General features: G+C 44.3%; 1 protein-coding gene across 2 annotated transcripts in view; it reads left to right on the top strand.

The window, feature by feature from the left end:
* The window catches only part of BCL7C (BAF chromatin remodeling complex subunit BCL7C), a 32,985-nt gene extending 10,939 nt beyond the window's left edge, over positions 1 to 22,046 (top strand). For both annotated transcript variants that reach the window (XM_082429574.1, XM_082429572.1), the window contains one exon: positions 19,756 to 22,046. In XM_082429574.1, coding sequence (XP_082285700.1) covers positions 19,756 to 19,956 — 201 coding nt within the window. In that variant the 3' untranslated portion in view covers positions 19,957 to 22,046. The remainder of the gene's footprint in view (positions 1 to 19,755) is intronic.
* Positions 22,047 to 24,772: the final 2,726 nt, after the last annotated feature.

Below are 24,772 nucleotides of genomic sequence, written 5' to 3'. Positions count from 1 at the left end.
CAGAATGGAACTGGTTTGTATGTAGGGGACTTACTATATATATATATATATATATATATATATATATTTTTAATCTTTTCCTCATCTATCTTTGACCCGTGTCAGGAGCAGAGTGAACCAAGGGCAGATCACGCACGGAGAAGCTGTATGTAAACCAAATTTTTGTGAAGCGAATAATATTTCCGATCTTTAATTTTTAAAATCACCGGTAGGACTACAGGCACTCTGGGAAATGTAGGAAATGCAGTGCTAAAGAAACGAAAGTAAAAGTCTGTCGTAATCGATTATAACCCCAGTTGAGGTTTTACTGTATCTATTTTAAGATATTGTGAGGGAGCCAGAGAGAGTCGGTTGGGATCAATGAAAACAGCCCTAAATGGGGCGCCAGGGCTCTGGTTCAGCTGCCGTGTGACTTCAGTCACCTTGTCTGTAGAATTGGACCCACAGACCCGGCTCCTTTCCCTGCCTTTGGTGAAGCTTCCTGGAAACAAAGGAGGGCAGTGTGCCTCGGAAACGGCCGAGCGCGGGGAGGGCGCCCCGCGGCGTCTCAAGCGTTAAGGGCACCGAGCGCCCAGCCGGGGTCCTAGAGAGGACTCGGCGGACTTCCGGTCCGGGCGCTCCGGACAAGATTTTCCCCAGGGCTGCAGGGCTGCAGGGCTGCAGTGCTGCGGGGCGCAGGTGGGGGACTGTTCCGCCGAGGTTGTGTCTGCTCTACAGCAGCAGATCAGGGTCACCTAGGACTGGACCTGCGGACGTGTCCCCTTCCCCCGAGTTCCTGACCAGCATTTTTGACCGTGGGCAGCATCTGAGACCCTCTGGGCCTTTGTCTCCCCGGCTGTAATGCTGGCGTGAGGATCCCGGGACTAGCTGATCACAGTCGGTTTCTTTTATTTACTTGCCCCTGGGAATCCACTGTCTCCCCATTATACAGTCCAGGAAACCGAGGCCCAGCAAGAGAATGTGACTTTGGAATGGCAAAGACAAGCTTTCCCACCAGTGTATCTAGTCCGGGCAGAGGCATAGTTCAAAGCCACATCCCTTGATTCTTAGCGCTGCTGCTCCAAGAGTTTAAGGACATTTATGATGAGAGCCACTATTGAGAGCTTACTTTGTGTCAGGAGCGGTGCATACATACCTCGGGAGATGTCCACATTTTACAAGTAAGAAAAGTGAGGTTCAGGGCGATTTTCTCCACAGTCATGATGCAGGACAGTGGGTGAGTAGCGAGGGTTATAAACCAGGTTTGTGCGACTTGACTGGCAGATCTGTTTGGGGGAATATTAGCTAACATTGAGTGCTTATGACTGAATCCTTTCATAAGGGGGCAAAAGCTTACCACAGGGAGATGATGGGGAGCGGGGGGTGCTCACCGACCTGGTTAAGTTAAATAATAGTGGTCCTGGTTCAGGTATCTTTGCATCCTTTCATTCACCTCAAGGACAAAAAAAATAAGATTTAACAGTTTTCTCTTTTTACTAACAACTTTTATTGAGAGATCATTCATATACCATACAATTCACCCATTTAAAGTGTACAATCTAGTGGTTCTTTAAGTATATTCAAAGAGTTGTGCAGCTATCACCACAGTCAACTTTAGAACATTTTCATCACCCTCAAACCATACCCATTAGCAGTCATCTCCATTCTCCTCCAGCCCTAGACTGTCACTAATCTACTTTCTGTCTCTATAGACTTGGCTATTCTGGACATTTCATATACAGCCATAAGTGGCCTTTTATGACTGAGATAATCTTTTTTAAACAAAGTCCTGGCCTTGAGCTCAGAGCTTTGGCCTATAACCATGGCAAGCGAGAATTGAATACCAACGTTTTGATTTTGTTATATTTATTTTTTACCATTCTAGGGTAAGTGATAGGTACTTCCTGTTTATGGTAGTGATATAAAGTTTCCTTCTTGAATAAATGTTTTTCCATTTTAAAAGTTGATATTTTTAAAGGACAAGATTAAGCAAATAGTAGAGATGGTGTACAAGTGTCTGAAGGTTGGGAACATGGGATGTGAATGAAGTTTGGAAAACACTAGGTTGTCTGATTTGAGGCTTTCCAGGACGCAGTTGGAAAACCACCCTATTATTCCAATTCAATCTCCTAACAATTCCTAAGAGGAAGTGCATCATTTTACTGATGAAGAAACAGGTATAGGGACTTCGCTGGGGGTGCAGTGGTTAAGACTCTGCACTCCCAATGCAGGGGCCCTGGGTTCAATCCATGGTCAGGGAACTAGATTCCACATGCATGCCGCAACTAAGAGTTCACATGCCACGACTAAGGAGCCTGCGTACTGCAACTAAGGCGCCAGTGAGCCGCAACTAAGGATCCCGTGAGCCACGACTAAGGAGCCCACCTGCTGCAACTAAGGAGCCCATGTGCCACAACTAAGGATCCCTCAAGTCACAACTAAGGACCCTGCGAGCTGCAACTAAGGAGGCCACCTGCCGCAACTAAGACCCAGTGCAACCAAATAAATTAAAATTAAAAAAAAAGAGACAGGTATAGAAAAGTTAACTGTGGTAACTTGTCCAAGGTCACACAGCTAGTGACAGAACCTAGACTTAACCTAAGGTCTCTTTAATTCCAAAGACTACCTATTAACCAAGTTTGAAAGTAAAACTGGGGGTGAGGAATGGAGTAGCAGGCTTGAGAGAGGACTCTAGCCACTAGACCAAAACATGTGGGGACCAGGCTGGTTGTTTTGGGTATCCCTTCAAACAAATAATCAAATATTTTTTTAAAAAACAATGTAATTTGTGACTCTAAGCAGAGATTCCATCTCAGGTACTGTTGGGACTTTCTTCCTCTCTCAAGGGCACACCAGAATCCAAGAAGTGTTGCCTGGATAACTAGGGGTGTGTGCATGTGTGTGTGTGTGTTAGTGCCAGGGAGGGTCTAATCCCTTGTTCATCTTGGCTGCTGTTGGCATCGCTGTCCAAGGGACAGTGGTCCTTTAAAGTCCATGGCTTCTGCCCCATACCACATGCAAGGCACCAGAATCTAGGGCTGCCTGAGACTCCTTGTACATAGGATCCCATTATTCCTGGAATATCAGGCAGCCACCTACTCCTAGGACTGGCTAGTTTCATGGAGCACAGCCTTGGGGCATGTGCCAGGACTCCCTCTCTCCCCTTCCAGGCCTGGGGACTTTTCCATCCCTTGCCATCACCTCCACCAAGACCCTCTGCCTCCCACCCTCCTACCCTTCTTAATACACTTCATATTCTTTCACTGTTGGCTTTAATAGCACATTAAACTCAGAGCCCATTTCCATTTAAACTAGTTTCTTTTCCTCGAGGGCAGGGAGCTTAATTTTTAAATCTTAACTTTAAAAATGTAGCATACAGAAGCCAAACATACTTGGTCCTCCACTCACATAGCTGTGCAGTTCAGCTTGGACGCAAACTTGAAGTTAATCACACCTATCCTCCTTCAAAGGCAATTAGGGTCCATTGTTATTCAACTTGCGTGAGAATCTCAACCCTCACTCCAAGCAGTTTAGATCTAAGAATAATTTGGGCCCATATAGAACCAAATAGCTAACCCTGAGCCAGGTAAAACTCTAAGAAACTACATGCATAATCTCACAAAAATCATTTCAACAACTCTGTGAGATAAGTATTATTATTGTGTCCATTTTACAGACGGGAAAACTGAGGCACGGAGAAGTTAAGTCACTTGTCCAAGGTCCCCCAGTCAGTAAATAGTAGAGGCAGATGTGAGTCCACGTAGTCTGATTGGAGAGCGTGTGATCTCTAACACAGAGCACAGACTCTGAAGTCAGACTATTTCCTCCATCATCTACAGCAAAATTTTAGTGTTCCCTATTCTTCCCAACTTTCTAATGAAAGCAGGCTTTTTCTTTTTTTTAATTTTTATTTATTTATTTTTGGCTGCGTTGGGTCTTCGTTGCTGCGCGCGGGCTTTCTCTAGTTGCGGCGAGCAGGGGCTACTCTTGGTTGCAGTGCACGGGCTTCTCATTGCGGCGGCTTCTCTTGTTGCAGAGCACGGGCTCTAGGCGCGTGGGCTTCAGTAGTTGTGGCACGCGGGCTCAGTAGTTGTGGCATATGGGCTTAGTTGCTCCGCAGCATGTGGGATCTTCCCAGACCAGGGCTCGAACCCATGATCCCTGCACTGGCAGGTGTATTTTTAACCACTGCGCCACCAGGGAAGTACGAAAGCAGGCTTTTTTTTTTTTTTCCTTTTTTTTTTCAATTTCAAAATTAAACTCAAAGACCACTGTAAAGAGAGTGTTCCTGTAAAGAAAGGAGTCTCACAGTCTGCTCTAAGGAGACATTTTCTGCCACGGCTTTCAGAGCAGCAAGTGGGCTGAGGGGCTTGGAGTTTGGGGGAAAGGAGATGGGGATCCTTGAACCTTGTGGGGAGCAAGGACATGATGGTAACAGTGGCTCCCATTGACTGGGTCTTCCTAACATGCCAGGCCCTAGGTTAAGTGCTGGATAGATGGGTATATGTAATGTGTATGTTTACATGAGACACACACTAGAGGTCAAGTTTTTATCCACCGGCCTACTCTACACTTCTTGATTTTTAGAGGGGAGATTTTTAGAGATCACTTCATCATACCTCCTAATTTATAGGTGAGGAATCATTTCGGTTCATTCCTCAACAGCCATGGAAGTTCTGTTCTATGCTGGGCCCCATGCTGAGCTCTTAGGAAAGATAGAAAAGACCAATTCAAGGTGTTAGCAATAGGAATCTCTGGGTGGTAGGAATATAGTGTTACTCTTATTTTTGCTTATCTGTATTTCTGTACTTTCTTTCTTTCTTTCTTGGCCATGCCGTGTGGCTTGTGGGATCTTAGTTCCCTGACCAGGGATCGAACCTGGGCCCTCGGCAGTGAAAGCTCGGAGTCCTAACCACTGGACCACCAGGGAATTCCCTGTATTTTCTTTTTCATAATAAAATAAAAATAAGTTCCCCCCCCATTATGCCCCTACATGTACAGTACTCTTTCTCCAGTTTAAATGATTACATACCTCAAAACCCCCATGGTGGGAGAAATTCCAGTTAAGGAATTCAAGACCTTGTACTAGAGAGGTGTCCCCCTAATTCACATGGCAGCTGCATCTGCAGTCCCATCTGAGCAAATGTCATGACATCCCACTTTCCTCATCTCAAATCCCCAATGGGCCCAGGAATTGGCATCTGAACCCAATTTTCCATAGTAGTGATTCTCAGTGGGGCCTGAGCATTCAGAAAAGTATAGGGCAGATTTGATTTTCATAATTTCTGAGGCTGCTACAGGCATGCAGTTAGCAGGGCCGAGGGATGGTGGTCATCCTATAATTCACCAGGCAGCGTCCACAGCAAAGGTCATTCCCAGAATGCCAGTGGACTCCTGTAGGCTGTCCTGGTGGCCTGGGAGGTGTTTGGGCCTGGAAATACTGCCCAACTGGATCATGCCTACCCAGCTGATCAGATCTAACCTCTTGGGAAGTTTGAAAGCCAGACCCAGAAAAAAGTGAACTGAAACAGCAGGGGCCATGAAAGCCCATATCAGGAGTCTGGTGGGGTCACTGTGCTGGGAGTGAATGTGCCACTTCTAAGGAACAAGGACGTTCCAGGGACCCCATGACTTCCGTGGGTCTCAAAGGGCATGACCAATGTCCCAGGTGTCTGTGAGGCTCCACCATAAATGCTCAGCAGCTACATGGGATATATAAACCTATGAAAAATCCTACACATTTTTTTCTTTTACTTAAAGTTATTGAATAGGCATAGAGTGGCATTTTAAATATTTTTAAACTACTTCCTCTATTAATGGATATTCTATATACCCTTCCTTATTTTCTTGAAATGTTTTAGGATTCATTCTTTCTGTGGGTTATTTTGGGATAGGTAGCATGCCCTCTGAGAGGGATATTCTTCTATGGAATGTTTGTTGCCTTTTTAATTTTTACAGCTCCAGGTCCCAAGGTCATAACAAGGAATGATTTGAAATTTGTATGAACTGGATCTGAAATCCTCAGAGTTGCCTATAGGTTGAACAGAAAGAAGTAAATTCACATATTTAAGAGTTTGGATAAGTAGACTTTGTGACTGGGGAAGTATTATACCCCTGAACAACATCTAGCTAAATATTTTGTTCAATATATAATTTTTGTTAATTAAGATAATTAACATTATAGGCTCAGAGAGGGAAAGCAATTGGCTCAGAGTCACACAGCAAGTTAGTGCAAAGCTAGAGCTACAACTTTGGTTCCTTATCTTGAAGCTCAGTGCTCTTTCCATTCGTTCTCTCCCCATGACTGTTGACTCACAAAGCTATGGGCAAGGAGGAAGTTTAGCTTAAGAGTGAAGCTGGGGGAATTCCCTGGCAATCCAGTAGTTAGTACTCTGCACTTTCAGTGCCAAGGGCCTGGGTTCAATCTCTGGTCCAGGAACTAAGATCCACGCAAGGCACGCAATGCGGCCAAAAATATATATAAGATAAAATTTAAAAAAGAGTGAAGCTGAAAAGAAAAGGAAGATGAAGTAGAGGTCATAACAGGAAGGCAAACATCTTAAAGCTTTTTTGTTGTTGTATCAGTATTCTATTGTTGTAGCAAATTACCACATATTTGGTGGCTTAAAATAACATAGATTTATTATCTTACAGTGTTGGAGGTCAGAAGTCCAACATGGGTCTCACTGGGCTAAAATCAAGGGGTAGGGAGCGCTGTGTTCCTTCCGAGGCTCTAGAGGAGGATCCGTTTCCTCGCCTTTTCCTGCGTCCGGAGGGACTCCATAGTCCTTGGCTCGTGGTCCCCTTCCCCCTTCTTCAGAGCAGCAATGTTGCATCTCTCTGACCATTCTTCCACAGTTACATCTCCCTCTGACCATAACCAGAAAAGGTTTTCCAATTTTAAGGACTCGTGTGATTACACTGGCCACCTGGATAATCAAGGATAATGTCCCTGTCTCAAGGACTTCAATTTAATCACATCTGCAGAGTCCCTTCTGCCATGTAAAATAACAGATTCACAGGTTCTGGGGATTAGGATGTGGACATTTTAGGACATTAGACAAAGGCCATTATTCTCCCTATCACAATTATGAAATATCATGCATAGACATTCATAAAGAAATAGCTTAACATGATATTATAGAACAAAATACCCTCATAACCACCACTCAAAACCAGAAATAAACATTGCCAGAATCTTGGCAAGAACTCTTCCCTCAATCTTGTTTTTTTGGTTGCATTTGCCTGAAAATTTTTTGTCCATTTATCTGAAACATTTTTGTCACTTTATGTGTTTCCTATAAATTGCTTATAGCTAGATTTTAAAGTCATTTAGTCTCAGTTTCTGCCTTATAATTTCATATTTATTGTAATAAACAATATACTTTTTTCTTTCTACCTTATTTTACATTTACTATTTATTTTTCATTAATGTTTTCCTGTTTGCTTTTTTTTTTTTAACTTTTGTTGACTTGGTCAAGTTTCTATTTATTGCCATCCACCCTCCCCCTTTATTAAGCTGCTAGTGTTTATCTTTTCTTTCCTAGCAATCACAATTATTCTTAAATTGTTGTATCAGTACATGGTAATAATCCTACTCCTTCACCAAAATGTTTTACTTGCCCATTCCCACACAATCTCCTGAAAGATGATACCTTTAGAATGCTGTTAACTTCCCCACTCTCCCTACTCCTGGAGTTTTACTAAGATAGTTTACAGGGTTTTTTTGTTCTAATCTATTATTAGGCTTTCCATTAAAGTTCATGACTTCTGCAAAAGAATCCTTACTTAATACCTACAGCACAAATTTCCAGTCTATCTCCTACCATTTAAACCAAACTATATATATCGCAAGATTCGTTGCTCACCTCTGCTACCCCATCTCTTCATCTTGCATTATCATGAGCTCTCAATCACTATTGAGAGAATTTCTTGAGCACTTCCCTCAGATAGGCATGCACTTGATCCATGCACTGAATCTTGTATGCTAGCAGATGTCTTTCTTTTGCCCTGGTTGAGAAGTGACACGATGACTTGTTTTGATTCTTGGGTTACATTCCTTTTCTCTTAGCAGTCTGTATTCTACTGTCTCCTAGCTCATAGGATTGCAGATGGGTGGTCTTAAACTAGTCTGATTCTTGCTCCATTTTAAGTAACCTAGTCTTTCTCTCTGGAAGCTTGCAAATTGTTGTTGTTGTTGTTTTCTACCTCTGGAACTCAGGAATTTCATCAGGATATGTCTAGATGTTTATCTTCATTCATGTCAGTCTTTTAATCTTCAGACTCAAATTTCCCTCTCCACCTGTTACTTTTCTCTCCTTTGGGGACTCCTATTATTTGTGTGTTAGGTCTTCTGGATCTGTCCTTCAAATTTACATTTAATGGTATGATTTCTTTTCCCTTATATTTTTGATGTGTTGTAAGATTTCTTCCAGTATCTTTGAGTCTCTCATTACTGACTGTGCCAATTACCAAGTATGTCTATTTTAATGATAAATTTAGGCAGTGAAGAAATAACCACAGAATGGGTCTATGGGCCACCTAGGCCCACTGAATTGGCCTGGAGTTAAGATTCCATCTATCCCCTGGCTGCTGTAAGCATCTACTTTGATTGGTGGATCACAGTGGCATTTTGGGTCCCTAGGAATGTGTCCATTAGAGCCAATGTCTAATAACCCATGAAGGGTCTGGATATTTCCTTTTACCCAGTGCACACCCTAGTAAAAGGGCCACAGGTCCCTTTGGGGAAGGCTTAGGGAAAGACTTATGATGAGTACTTGCAGCAATGGTACAAGGTCCTTCCTCAAGGAGACTTGGCATCACCCTCAGTTAAGCGGCTCTGGGTCTATGATTGACTTGGGTCTGCGAACTAGTGACAGGCTATGATTCTCCACTGTGACAACTCAAATCAGAATTTTGGCTACCAGACGCAGGGTTTCTACTGTAGATCAAGCAGAAGAGAAACACTTCCAGAATGGTGGAGTGAGGACCTCTGAAAATTCACTCCTTCATAAAAACAAGAAGAACTCTGGCTAAAATGGTCAAAATAAGCTTTTTCAGAACTCTGAAAATTAACCAAAGCCTAGCTACAACCCAAGGAGCATTTATTCCAGAAAAACAGCTGTGTCCTAGTGAGAACAGTGAACTTTGTGCAGTTTTAACTTGCCTTAGTCCCATTCTCCTCTTCACAGGTTCACAGAAACCTTGGAAAATAAAAGCCTCACAACTAAAGGAATTGTGAAAACCAGTGCTTAGTAGCCACAGGAGGGGGAACAGGTTTGAATCTCCATAACAGCTCCATTCCCAGAGAAGTGTCTCTATTTGGTAGCTCTCTGAAAAGCTCTATTCTCAGAGTTTGTCTTTATTTGACCCGACTCAGAACTCTCCCTGTGCTACAGCCATATCCCTAGGGATATGTTGAAACATCCCTAGTTTAAAACAATCAGTGGCCATTGTTTAATATCACAGCAGCCTGAGATGGTGATACCAGTTTTGGGGTAACGAGAGGCTGGACCTCAATCCCTTGTTGGGGAACTAAGATCCCGCAAACTGTGCAGCATGGCCAAAAAATTAAAAAATAAAAACTTAAAAAAAAAAGAAGCTAGGGACTTCCCTGGTGGCGCAGTGGTTAAAGCTCCGCGTTCCCAATGCAGGGGGCCCAGGTTCCATCCCTGGTCAGGGAACTCGATCCCACATGCATGCTGCAACTAAGAGTTCGTGTGCCACAACTAAGGAGCCCACATACCGCAACTCCCTAAGGAGCCTACCTGCTGCAACTAAGACCCGGCGCAACCAACTAAATAAATAAATATTAAAAAAAAAAAAAAAAAAGAGGCTGGACAAAAAAAAAGCACAAAAAAACTTGAAAGGAAAAACTAGGGAATGAAATATCCGTAGAGGGCTTTGAAAATCCCTGACACATTCCTGGGAATCCCTATAAGGTCACAAGCATGAGTAGGGCTGTATGCACTCAGGAAAGACCTGAGAAGACCCTAAGCTCTTACCTCTAGCTGACCTTGATGCTCTGTGCAAGCAGGAAGTGGAAGTTAAAGCAGTGTTGTGCACACACACACACACATAGAGCCCCTCAGAAAAGGCTAGGAAATTTATTGGTTGAAGACATTAGAGGAAATCTCTGTCCAATCATTAGCTGACCACTAAGCAAGCTAATTGAGCACAGACTTCAGTGGCCATGCGCAAAGAATGAAGTCTTTACAGAATTCATCTAGGAAAGTTCGTAAACAGCAGCAACAACAACAACAAAGCCTGAGGAGGGGTGGAATCAGATTTTTGGAGTTGCTACCTTATGATATTTAAGATGTCACTGTCAATAAAAAAATTTATGAGACATGCAAAGAAACAGGAAAGTATGGCCCATACAAAGGAAAAAAAGGAGTCAAAAGAAACTGTCCCTGAGGAAGTTATCAGACAAAGTCTTTAAATCAGCTATTATAAATATATTCAAAGAACTAAAGGAAACCACGCCAAAAGAATCAAAAGGAAGTGTGGGAATGATGTCTCACCAAACAGAGACTATTAATAAGCATATAGAAAAATTACATTTATATTAAAAATGTGCATGTATGTATGTGTATACACATGCATATATATATATATATATCAAATAGAAATAGAAATTCTGGAGCTCAACAGTACAAAAGTACAATTGAAATGAAAGATTCACTAACAGGGCTCAAGAGAGGATTTGACTTGGCAGAAGAAAGAATCAACACACTTGAAGACAGGTCAATTGCGATTACTCAGTCTGAGGAATAGAAAGAAAAAAGAATGAAGAAAAAGGAATGGAGCCCCCAGAGACCTGTGGAATACCATCAGATGTACTAATATACATATAATGAGAGTCCCAGATGGAGAGAAGAGAAAGGGGCAGAAAGAGTATTTGGGGACTTCCCTGGTGGTGCAGTGGTTAAGAATCTGCCTGCCAATGCAGGGGACACGGGTATGATCCCTGGCCTGGGAAGATCCCATATGCCACGGAGCCACTAAGCCTGCACACCACAACTACTGAGTCTGCGCTCAGAGCCCACAAGCCACAACTACTGAAGCTTGTGCACTCTAGGGCCCGCGTGCTGCAACTCCTGAGCCCACGTGCTGCAACTACTGAAGCCCTCGCACCTAGAGCCCATGCTCTGCAATGAGAAGCCACCGCAATGAGAAGCCCACGCACCACAACTACGAGTAGCCCCTGCTCACTGCAACTAGAGAAAGCCCGCATGCAGCAACCAAGACCCAAATGCAGCCAAAAAAAAAAAGAAAAAAGTATTTGAAGAAATAATTTCCCCGAGTTTGATTTTTTTAAAAATTAATCGGGGCTTCCCTGGTGGTGCAGTGGTTAAGAATCCGCCTGCCAATGCAGGGGACGCAGGTTCAAGCCCTGGTCCAGGAAGATCCCACATGCCACAGAGCAACTAAGCCTGTGTGCCACAGCTGCTGAGCCTGCGCTCTACAGCCCACGAGCCACAACTACTGAGCCCACACGACACAACTACTGAAGCCTGCACATCTAGAGCCCATGCTCCGCAACAAGAGAAGCCACTGCAATGAGAAGCCCACGTACTGCAACAAAGAGTAGCCCCCGCTCACCACAACTAGAGAAAGCCCGTGCGCAGCAACAAAGACCCAACACAGCCAAAAATAAATAAATAAAATAAATAAATTTAAAAATTAATCTACACAGCCAAGAAGCTCAAAGTAGGATAAACTGAGAGATTCACATCTAGACATATCATAATCGAACTGTTGAAAGACAGAGAGAATACTGAAAGCAGCAAGAGAAAAAACAAATCATCATGTACAAGGGATCTTCCATAAGATCAACAGCTAACTTCTTATCAGAAACTATGGAGGCCAGAAGACAGTGAGATAACATATGCAAAGTGCTGAAAGAACAAAACTGTTAACCAAGAAATCTATACCCAGCAAAACAATCCTTCAAAAAAATAAAGGAGAAATTAAGACTTTCTCAGATAAACAAAAATGGAGAGAATTTGTTCCTAGCAGACCTACCTTACAAGAAATACAGAGGGACTCCTTCAGGCTGAAATGAAAGGACTAGACAGTAACTCAAATTCACATGAGGAAATAAAGAACATCAATAAAGGAAACTATATAATTACATAGAAAAGACAGTATAAATATATTTTGTTTATAATTTTTATATTTTAAAGACAACTGCAAACATTATAAAACAATATAGCCCAATAAAATAAAAAATAATAATAATAATTAAAAAATAAAGACAACTGCAAAAAGCAATAATTGTAAAACTGTGTTTATGGGCTTATAATAAATAAAGATGTAACTTGTATGACAATAATAGCACAAAGGGGACTTCCCTAGTGGTACAGTGGTTAAGAATCCGCTTGCCAATACAGGGGACACGGGTTTGAGCCCTGGTCCGGGAAGATCCCACATGCCGCGGAGCAACTAAGCCCGTGCGTCACAACTACTGAGCCTGTGCTCTAGAGCCCGCGAGCCACAACTACAGAGGCCCGCGAGCCACAACTACAGAAGCCTGCGCACTGAGAGCCCATGCTCTGCAACAAGAGAAGTCACCGCAATGAGAAGCCCACGCACCACAACGAAGAGTAACCCCTGCTCACCGCAACTAGAGAAAGCCCATGCTCAGCAATGAAGACCCAAAGCAGCCAAAGATAAATAAATAAATAAATTTAAAAATAAAAATAATAGCACAAAGGAGGAGTGAGAGAAGGGAGCTATATAGGAGCAAGTTTTTATATACTACTGAAATTAAGTTGGCATTAACATGAACTAGATTTTTTTTTTTAAATAAATTTATTTTATTTATTTATTTTTGGCTGCATTGGGTCTTCGTTGCTGCGTGTGGGCTTTCTCTAGTTGCAGTGAGTGGGGACTACTCTTCATTGCGGCGTGCAGTCTTCTTATCGCAGTGGCTTCTCTTGTTGCAGAGCGTGGGCTCTAGGCACGTGGGCTTCAATAGTTGTGGCACGTGGGCTCAGTAGTTGTGGCTTGCAGGCTCTAGAGCACAGGCTCAGTAGTTGTAGTGCGTGGGCTTAGTTGCTCCGCGGCATGTGGGATCCTCCCAGACCAGGGTTCAAACCTGTGTCCCCTGCATTGGCAGGCGGATTCTTAACCACTGCACCACCAGAGAAGCCCAACTAGATTGTTTTAAGTAGAGATGTTGATTGTAATACCCAGGGAAACCACTAAAAAAGTAACTCAAAAGAATAGAATAAAACAACAAGGGAATTAAAATAGAATACTAGAAAAGATTTAACACAAAAAGAAAGTGGTAGTGGAGAAACATAGGAACAAAAAAGAAAAGAATTATAAATAACAAATAGCCAAATGACAGACATAAATCCTATCTATTAGCAATTACACTAAATGTAAATGGACTAAACACTGCAGTCAAAAGATAGAGATTGGCAGAACAGATTTTAAAAACCCAACATGATCCAACTATATGCTGTCTTTATAATCAATGACATCAATAGGTTGGAAGTAAAAGGATACAAAAAGATATGCTATGCAAAAGCAACTATAAGAGATGTGGAATGGCTATACTAATTACCAGACAAAACAGAATTTAAAACAAAACTTGTTACTAGAGACAAAAGACATTTTATAATGATAAAAAGGTTGATCCCTCAGGAAGACATTATAATTATAAACATATATGTACCTAAAAACAGAACCCCAAAATACATGAAACAAAACCTGACAGAATTGAGGGGAGAAATAGACAATTCAACAATAATAGTTGGAGACCTTAATACTGTACTTTCAATAATGGATGAAATAACTAGACAGAAGGTCAAGAAGGAAACAAATCCAACAGTAGTGGAGTAGGTTTCCCATTTATTTCATTGCTAGGGACCCTGAACAAATACCACTGCCAAAGATCTCTGCTAGCCAAGAAATCAGATTGCCTGGTGGTCCCTGCTGCCCTTTACAGTTAATGTGTCCACCTTATCTGGATCCCATCATACCCACTGATAGCAGGGAGTCCAAATAAATGGTGATACCCCCTACAGTCATATCTGGCCTACAAAGGAGAATAACCAGAGAGCTTTTCAAGCATGGAGATGCTCCCTTCAATGTTTTAGCAAAGGAATTGTCTCTGGGTCCTCTCACTGAATACAGTTGACAGATTACACATGATAAATCAGTCTATCATCCAAGCCTTTGGATTCTCACTTCTGTGTGATGCCAGGAGAACTCTAGTATCTCAACTTCACTAAATGTAGACCACTATTAGGTCTAAATTTCAGTCAGCTAACCAAATAACTTCTTAGTGCCAACTTCAGGTGTGTGAGCTAGCACATTAAATCTGGGATCTTTAGTAAATACACCCATATAAGTGAATGTGGCCCTATCTAGTGTTATATTCTACCCTCATTGGTCTAACACTCTTAGAATCCATTCTCACATACTCCTTAGGTTTCTGCCAACATATTAGCAATGTATTGCTATTCTTTTGATGTGTTAGCTGTTTCTTCCTGGATCATGGTGTGTACCTGTCTTCCTGAAATGTGTTGAGACTTGACCCTTGTTAAAGGCTTAGAGGCAACAGGGTAGTTGTGGTGAATTTTGAGTGGAATGAGCACCCCCTTTCAAGGCATTTGCCCCAGGTGAGCTTATCACAGGGTTTTCAGACAGAGAACAGCTAGTCTCATCAGACACAGAAGAGCAAGCTACTTCCACTGGCAAAGGAGCCTCAGAATGACTTGGGAGTTCAATATTGTCTGCTTCATCTGATTCCAACCAGATGCACCCTTCCGAATTTCTGGACCTTATTCTTTCCTGATTGATGCCCTAGTTTTCCCATGACAAATTTGATAAGAGTGTGAATTCAACTGTCATTATAAATCATCAGCTTACACAATTAAATTTTGTATTTGACTTTTAGCAATATCATCCCTGGGTCTACATAATTAAAAGATAGTTTTAGGACTGTCATGTAAGTATCCTGGTTCTCAGATTGTGACTTGTGCTGGAAGTTAAGAGACCCGAGTTTGTCATTTTCTCTCTGTAATCACCCAAGTGCACTGCAAAGAATCCATCCTGCACCACAGGTCTGAGTCATTACTACTGCTGTAGGAGTCAAGGGCAGCAGCCAGTTGGGCTCCCAAGGCATGAGCTTCAGTTGGCACCTCATCACAATCAACCACAGGCAACAGTCTGATTAACTGTGATGCCACTGCATACCATGGATTGCTGGCATCCCATTTCCCATTGGTTAGGAGCTCAGCACTGCTCAAACTCAAGGGTATGACCATATCATTGCAAAATCGCATCTTTGTGAGTTTTTCTCCTGGGACCACTCCCAGTACCAATTATTATATCAATCAAGGTCTAACCAGGAGAAAGAAGCCACAATGGGAAAGTTTAACATAAAGCATTATTAACAGGGGATTGGAATAATAGGGAATTGGCTAATTAGAGCTAAAGACAATTCTAAAGAATACAGAAACAGAGGTATTAAGATCAGCTACTCTCCCTAGGACTGAGATAGAGAGCCCAAGGAAGAGTCCTCTCCCACCAGGCTGAGATCCAGACTTCACTTGAAAGGGCATGGCAGAGAAGTCGGTGACTGCCTCACCAATGGGACTTCCTGGAAATTTGCCCTCTGGGGTGTCATGCTAATCATGGAGCACTGCTGGAACCAAGACTGTAGGAAGTGTTCTCTACAGGAACCCAGTGCTGGAGAGAGCTTTGCCATTACAGGGATCAAGCACTGTAGAAAGTCATACCATTGTGCAGTCAAGAGCTAGATGTATAATCAGGGAGAGCCCAGTGCTGGAGAAAGCTGCACCAAGAATCAAGCACTGTTGACGTGAGAGAAAGTGCACTCGGTAAGAGCAGAGTGCTGGAGAAAACCAGACTGCTACCAAAGTCGAGTGTTGGAGAAAGCTTGCTCTGCCAGAGATCAGTGCTAGAGAAAGCCTAATGAGGTGCAAAAGAAGTCTGAAGTGTTGAGTCCACTCACTGCAAAGTCAGCTTGTGGTCTGGGGTCTGTGGTGACCACGTGGGGGTAGAGAGGGTGCGGCAAGGTGGTTGCAAATTGGGGGCTGCGAGCTCCTCAAAGGACTCCTCACTTTAACACACATCTAAGGCAGGGAACCACTGGATGTGCCCCTGCAAAACTGTGCAGCAAGCGCAAGAAAAAAAACAAACCTCAACAGGACCAGAGCCAGGAAAAGCATCCCCTTCCTCTTTCAATGTCCCTCTAGCGCCCTCTACTGGCAAAGCTTAACTGCAAGGAGAAATGCATAAATAGTCCAGTCCAGTATCTCAGAGCAGATACTAGAGCCTGAATTTGGAGCTGAGAGGCAATAAATTGAAAACTGTCATAGTGGCAGAATCCCCACATAGGGTCTCTGACCCACAGACTGGGGACCAATATGGCAAGGAGGGCTAAGTGAAAGTCCCACTTCCTACAAAGACAGCAAACCAGTAAAAATACCACATCCCTGGGAGAAGTGCAGAGATTCATGCCAAAGAATTGAAAGAAGAGGGGTAGTGAGACCTATCACATACCCATTTAACCCGCCAGTCTGACCTGTGCAGGAGTCAGATGGAAAATGACGGTGGACCTTCATGAACTTAATCAGGTGACACTTCCAATTGCAGCTGCTGTCCCAAATTTAGCACCTTTCCCCTGGTATTTGGTATGCAGCTATCAACTTGGTTTTTCTTCCATACCAGTATGCAAGGTCCACCAGAGCGGTTTCCTTTTTAGCTGGCAAGGCCACCATGTAACTTCAGGTGGCCTCAGAGCTCTGTCAGTTCTGCTCTGCCGTAATAGAGTCTGCAAAGATCTTAATCATTAACATCCCACAAAACACCACACTGGTCCATTATATTGACAACATTACTGGATCTGATGAGCAGCAAGTAACAAGTACTTTAATTGCCCTAATAAGACGTATGCAAACTATAAAGTGGGAGATAAGCCCCACTAAAGATTCAGTGAAGTTTCTGGAGATGCAGTGGCCTAGAGTATGAAAAGGTATCTTCTCCAAGGTGAAAGACAAGTTGCTCCTCATACAACCTACTCCCCCTGAAAGAGGCCCAGTGCTTGGTAGGCCTATTTGGATTTTGGAGGCAGTGTATCTCAACAATAGAGTCACCTGGGAGGTGCCAGTTTTGAGTAGGGACAAGAGCAAGAGAAGGCTCTGTGACATGTTCAGGCTGCAGTACAGCTGCCCTATCTCTTGGTATTTATGATCCCCCAGAGCCAGTGATACTCCAGCAAGCACCAAAAGCAGAATCAAAGCACAGACTCATAGGATTTTTGATAAGTGTAGGCTCATTTCTATAGATAACTATTCTGCTTTTCAGCAACAGTCTCTGGCTTGCCATTGGGACTTGGTAGGAACTGAACACCTAACAAGGTGACATCAGGTGACCATGCAACCTGAGCTTCTCATCATGAATGGGGTGTTGTCTGACCAACCCAACCACGAGGTTGGGTGTGCACAGCAGCAATCTATCATCACTTGATATAAGAGACCAGGCTTGGAAAGGTCCAGAAGGTGCGAGCCATTTACAGGACCAGGTGGCTCCTGTTGCATGGTCTTCTCTCCCTCAATCACTGGCTATGACTTTCTGGGGTGTCCCTTACGCCCAGCTGACTGATGAAGACTCAAGCCTGTTTACAGATGAGTCTGGCTGATAGGCCGTTATGAGCTGACAGTGGACAGCTACAGCCCCCGCTCCCCAGCTGGGTGAACCTGGAGGACAGTGGTGAAGAAGAATCCTCACAGTGGACAGAACTTCGAGCAGTGCATTTTGGCTGTTGACTATGTCCGGCATGAGAAATGGCCAGAAGTACGGACCTATGCTAATTCATGTGTCAGATAGGATTTCCTTCCTTTTCAAGGCTGAATAGTATTCCATTGCATGTATATACCACATTTTGTTTATCCATTCATCTGTTGTTTCTATCGCTTGACTATTGTGAATAATGCTGCTATAAACATGGGTGTTCAAATACTTTTTTTGACACTCTGCTTTCAATTCTTTTGGATATATACCCAGTAGCAGTGGAACTGCTGGATCTTTTTTGAGGGCCCACCATAATACTTTCCATAGCAGCTGCACCATTTTACATTTCCACCAACTGTGAACAAGGGTTTCAATTTCTCCACATCCGCACCAACATTTATTTTCTGGGTTTTCTTTTTTTTAATAGTAGCCATCCTAATGAGTGTGAGGTGGCATCTCGTGGTTTTGATTTGCATTTTCCTAATAATTAGTGATGTTGAGCATCTTTTCATATGCTTGCTGGTCAGTTTGTGTATGTTCTTTCGAGAAGTGTCTTTTCAAGTTCTTTGCCCATTTTTCAGTCGGGTTGTTTGTTTTATTGTTTTTATATTGTGGGAGTTCTTTAGATAGCCTGAACGTTAATCGCTTATCATAGAATCTAGGGATCTTTTTGATGAGACCTGTAGATCGGTATTTTTTAAAGCTCCTTCGCATGTCATCTCTTAGGAAATGAGACAGTGTGTTTAAGTTAGTTCTCATCAGGACAAATGGGTATATCATCCTATAGGAAGAGTGTTGAAATTTCCTACCTGGTTACTGTATGTATCCGTCAGTGCTGTCCAGTCATGGTAACCCTGTTCTTCCAGGGTCACTGGACTCACAGTTCCCTGGGTCTATTCTTTCCTCCTTGCACAGATAGAAATGAGTTCATATTTATGCCTTATAAATAGAGGAAGAATAGAAGAAACAAAATATCCATATATTAACACTCTCCTACTTATAAAAAGCATCAAAATTATACATATCTATTCTCATCACCTTTCTTTATGTAAGAAAGGTAGTACAACTACCTTTTTGAAGACTTGATATTAACTATACTTTTGGGTAGCTTAGGGTCTCACAGCCTTTCCCAGATATTTCCCTTAAGCATAACGATCTTATTTTTTAGGGTGCTCAAATCGTTACAGCTTGGACAATGGCAGTCCATTTACTTAGCGTCTTTCTCTTTGTAACACTACCCCTGACATCCTTGAAAATATCCTTGCTTTCTGGCCTCAACAGGATGCTTGTAGACCCATCCTGATTTTTCTTGTATCAAGAAATGGAATCCATTACCCTCCTAGGACTCCTGGTTATTTTAATGGTAAATAATATGACACCAACATCTGGGTATTAGGGGTATACATGAGAGTTAGTAGCGGGGTACTGGACCTCACCTGGTAGAAAGAAGTGTTCTTTTAGGTACAGGTTTTTTGGTTTTTGTTTGTTTTGTTTTGTTTTTTGTTTTTGTTTTTTGCTGTGCGGGGCAGCTTGTGGGATCTTAGTTCCTCAACCAAGGACTAACCGGGGCCTTCGGCAGTGAAAGTGTGGAGTGCTAGTCACTGGACCACCAGGGAAGTCCCCATTACAGGTTTATATTGATCTTTCCAATTTAACATATCGCTGCTGTGCCCTGCCTTCCTGGCGGTCTGTGGCTACCATGATGCTGCCCTTACTATTATCCCCACCCGATAGCTGAACAAACTGAGACTTTGTAAGAGGTTACGTAACTTGCCTGAAATCATACTGCAAATAAGTGTAGAGCTGCCCGGCTCTATCAAATTTCAGAAACTGAGCTCCCACAGGGCCCGGCCTCCACCTCTGCCCGATGTCAGAAATACATCGTTTACAAAGACTTTCCACCAAGTTGCCCCACTTAGAACTCCCAAGGCGGGGTCTTCCTAGTCTTGGCTGGGGTGAGGAGAAGGGAAAACACTACAGCTTCTTCTTTCTTCACTGCAGGATTCGGGAGTGAGGATGACCAGGAGAGCCCTCCACGAGAAAGGCCTGAAAACAGAGCCCCTCAGGCGGCTCCTTCCCAGGAGGGCCCTCCGGACAAACGCCCGGCCCAGTTCTGCGGTGCCTCAGGACCCCAGAGCTCCCGTGGGAGGAAGCAAGGCCCCGAGGGCACCGAGGACGACCCCCCAGGGGAAGGGGAGGTGAGCCGGCTCCCCAGGCAAGGCGAGGCCCTTAGGCTTCCCTTGGCCGCCCCAAGATCCAGCCACCCACCCATGCCCCCGAGGGTGCAGAGAGCTTCCCAGCTCCACAGCCACCGCAGGATCATCGGGGGCGAGCGGCCCCAGCCTGACCCGAACCTAAGGCCACAGCACCCATCTGGCTCGCCACCGACACCCGCACAGAGCGGGCTCGACGACACCCCAAGTGTGGGAAGGGCTTTGGGCACAATCGGACCACATCGAGCGCCTGAAGACGCATCGCAGCCAGAGGGTCCAGAGTGCTGGGTGCGCGCCCGGCCTCCACCCGGGGAGGGGCTGCACGGGAAGCGCCGGGGCCTCCGCCAGCCTCCGGCCAAGGCCCGGGGAGGCAGCGCAGGCGCAGAGACCCTGCGTCACACGCCCATCTCCCCACCGCCTCCCTCCTGCCTCCCCGAAGGCCCACGGATGCCCCGCCTGCGGGTGAGTTCCGTTGATCGCTGGAGGACCTGCAGCAAGACCTCCCGGCGGGGCCAGCCTCGCCAGTTCCCCGGGAGACCACGGGGCCGGAGACCTTCCCGCCCAGGCGCCCGCCTCGCCCACGTGGGGATGCGGAAGGTGGCCTGGGCTGGCTGGCGGGGAGCTCACGAAGCTTCTGGCACAACCGTGAGCCACCCCCAACAGACCCGGAAAATCCCCACCTGGAGAAGGCCCGGGGCGAGTGAGCCCTTTGAGCGGTTCCAATGGCCGTCACCGAGTTCTTGCTTGCCCACTCCACTGCTGGGCCCGTCGTACTACGAAATAATCACGTCTCCCATTGGTTGAGGGCTTACTCCGTGCCAGGCTTTGTGGTTTATGGGAATGACCTCGTTCAATCCTCACCACAGTCCTGTGCCATTGGGGTTCTCATTATCAGCATTTTACAGAAGGAGAAACTAAGTCTCAGAGAGGTTAAGGGACCGGCCCAAAGTCACACAGCCAGTATGTGGCAGAACCAGCATTCAGACCCAGGTCTGCCTGCCTGACTCCGCAGCCCGCCCCACGGCACTGCTTCTCCTGCCGGTACACGAGTGAAGGGTGCATGTTTGATAGGACATCTGCTTATGAAGCATCCATTTTTCTCGTGGTAATTACCTAAAACACTTTTTATACTAAAGTGAGCAGATACTCCCAGGAATGAAAGTGAACATTTGTGCCAAGATGGAAATGCAACTTGAGACGTCGGAGATATTCCATGCCAAGGTCAAGGCTCAGGCTCAGCCCCTGACTCCCTGAACTGACCTCTTCTCAGACCTCTGCCTTTGGAGGGATGTTGACCAGGGAAGCTCTGCTGCAGGGCCAGCTTCTGTGTGGAACCTTCCTGGAGGCCAAGAAAGATGGCCTCTCCCCAGTTTGCCATCCCACTGAATTGCTTAGAAAGGTCATCGAGTTTCTCTGGGCTAAAGTTTCTAAATTCCCCACACATATCAATCTAGGATTGGGGATTGAAAAATTAGAATTCTTAGGAATTCCTGAAGTCATGTTATTCTGTATTTTTCATAACTTTCTATATTTTTTTTAATGAGAAACATTTAGTAGTAGTTACAAAGAACTGTAGGCTATAGCAAAGATTCAAAACCAGGAAAATACCAGAGAACATTACTGGGTAGTATTTGGATAACAAAATGTTTAAACCTTCAACAAGATCAACTACACTACACAGAATCATGTGTTGAAATTGCCAATTTAAGGACTTGTTTCTAAAACTTTTTACTTCTCAGAACATCATTCATAGAATTTGTATAAGATATACAATACATGTAAACAGGTTAATATTTTAATCTGTGAGAATGACTCACTGTTAACAACAAGTAGGGCCACGAATACGTTTTTTTATTTGTTTGTTTGTGGCAGCTTGTGGGAACCTAGTTCCCCGACCAGGGATCGAACCCAGGCCCTCAGCAGTGAAAGCCTGGGGTCCTAATCACTGGACCGCCAGGGAATTCCCACGAATACGTTTTTTACATGGCAACAGCTACAAAAAAAAAGACTGATTAGTTGTGATCACTTATCTCCTATGTACTTCGGTCCCAAGTTCCAGAAATGTCTACATTAACCTTGGACTCTGTGTCAGCGTTTCCTTCTCGTGCCGTGCTTTTTACTTGACATCAGTGGATTCCTTCAAACCAGGAATTCCTCGATGTTTATTATTAAGCATTCGTTCTCACAGGAGAATTATAATAGTTTTTCCTGTTTTCCCAATTTCTTGACTGATTATTTTTGGGATTCAGAAAAACACAAATTTCAGGACTTCCCTGGTGGTCCCATGGTTAAGACTCCACGATTCCACTGCAAGGGATGCAGGTTTGATCCCTGGTCAGGGAAGTTTTTTTTGTTTTGTTTTGTTTTTTTCAGGGAAGTTTTGCATGCTGCGGGGTGCGGCCAAAAACAAAAACAAAAACAAAAATTTCCTGAAAATGGTCGGGAAGGACTTCCTGCATCAAAATGCTCTTCTGAGCTGAGTAGGGTTGGCAAGGCAAATATGCTGCAGAAATAATTATTCTGTATAGCATAAAGCCCAGTCACTGAAGTTTCATGGTTTCAGGAACCTCAGAATCAGAAGATCCAATTATGGATTCCAGCTCTGCCAGTTCCTGGTTGTGAGACCTTGGGCAAGTCACTTTACCTCTCTGAGCTTCAATCTAATGGATAGAATGATACCTGCGAAATAACATGCTTGCTTTGTGAGGCGGTACTGAAGAAGGGTTAAAAGTGTGGCTTTGGAGTCAGACAGTCTGAGGTTTGAATCCACTGCTTACTACCTCTTTGATCTGGGGCAAGGTCTAACCACTCTGAGCCCCATTTTTTCTCTTCTGTAAAATGGAAAAACTGATTGAACCCATTTCATAGGATTTTGGTGAGTTCAAATGAGATCACCTATGAAAACACTTAACACAGAGCATGGTACACTGTGAATGCTCGATGTGTGTGGACCAGTATAGTTATTACCTGCTGTATCTACTACCTCACAGGGCAGTTGTGAGGATGAAAGGGAGGTTATATTGTGGAAGTGCTTTCTAAGCTGTGAAATGGTCATCCACACACTTCCCTTTCCTTCAGAGATGAGATGGCCAGAAGCTCCTGGCAGACATCAGTGGTTTCTCCCAGTAAGGAGCCCAAGAATACCTACCTGTACCCACAGAAGGTAGCTGTGTTGAGGAGGCAGTGTCACCATGGTTACCTGGAAAGGAAGGTTTAGTTGCCATCAGGTAGGCAAACTCCAGCATCATCTGACTGCGGGCACACTTGGGGGAAAGCCAGTTTTCAGAAGGAAGCTTTGGAGAAAGGACAATATTTAACAGAGCCTGCCCACCATAGGTTTGTTTAATAGGGATCAAATCAAGAGAAGGGGGCGTGTAATAGAAGGGGTGAGGGCCTGTTTGACTGTTGTCTGAAGCCCTCTTATTGGCTGAACTTAGGAAACAATTCTATTAGCCGGAACCACTGCATCCTGCTCCTGCCATGTGTGCACTTACGATGCTCATTCATTCTTAGACTGTGGACAAAACACGAATCAAAGGGCTCTCCAAAGATGATCTTGTGTAATCCTGACAGCAGCCCCATAAAGTAAATACTAGCATTACTCCCGTTCTGTAGCTGAGGGCTTGGAGTCTGGGAAAGTTAAGTCCATCGCCCAAAGTCACAAAGCCTATATGTTGTGGAGTCAAGATTCAGACCAAGTCCAAACCCTTAGCCTCCGCCAGTCTTCCTCAACTCACTGGGTGCCAGATGCCGAGCTTGAACAAGGAAGAAGGAAACACAGACGTATAGGATTTAGTGCCTCAAGTGGCCTCCTCTCTTGCCTTCTGTAACAACTCTCTCTCCCCATACTATGCCTACTTTTCTGGACACTGTTTCTTTGCTTCCAGGGATGTTTTTCTCTGCTTAGCCCTTAAGTCCAGGTTTTCTGGGCACCATCCTTGGACTCTTTTCTTTTGTACAGGACTGTGAGAGATCTTTATGTCCACAGCTTCAGCTGCCAGTCATCTCTCCTATTTTTTATTTTTTTATTTATTTTTTAATTCTTTGGCTGCGTCATGCAATTTGTGGGATCTTAGTTCCCCGACGAGGGATCGAACCTGGGCCCTCGGCAGTGAAAGCGCAGAGTCTTAACCACTGGACCGCCAGGGAATTCCCCGTCTCTCCTAATCCAGACTGCCCCTCTGAGCACCAGCTCAATCCAGCCAACTGCCTCCTTGACATCCCCTCTGACGTTCCAGCCTCCCAACCGAATTCATCCTCTCCCCCTTAACATGCCTCGCCTCCTGAGTTCCCCTTCCTCCTTACCATGGCCTCCTAGTTTCAAATACTGCTGTAGTGGTGAGCAACCCTGGAAGTCTTCCTAGATAAAGCCTCTTGAGTCAGTTCTTGGGGTTGGAGAGGGACTGTGGGGTGTGTGTTTTGAGAGCTGCCATGGGTTTGGGGGTGAACTTGGAGGGTAGAATGCATCGTTTAATCAACTGTCTGCTAAGTGCCCGGCAGTGGGCCTGATCTAATAGCAGGGGTGGAGGACACAATCATGAATGAAACAGACAGGATCCCTGGCTTCAGGGAGCTTTCAGGCCACTAGAGAATACGGACCTCAAGCAATCCTCCCCAAATACCAACTCTTACAAACTGTGACAAGTATCATGAAGGAAACGTTCAGGGTGCTATGAAAGAACGTGGTAAATCTATACTGGGTGGGGGGAGGGGGTCAAAGGCCATTTGGAGAAAGTGACAATTACTATATTCCTGAGAACTGAGTTGAGGGAAGAGAATTCCACATAGAAGCAACTGTAGGTACA

The sequence above is a fragment of the Balaenoptera physalus genome (assembly GCF_965194825.1).
Source record: "Balaenoptera physalus genome assembly, chromosome: 16".
Lineage (NCBI taxonomy): Eukaryota > Metazoa > Chordata > Mammalia > Artiodactyla > Balaenopteridae > Balaenoptera > Balaenoptera physalus.
The sequence above is the reverse complement of the archived record's forward strand: the minus strand, read 5'-3'. Positions and strand labels throughout refer to the sequence as shown.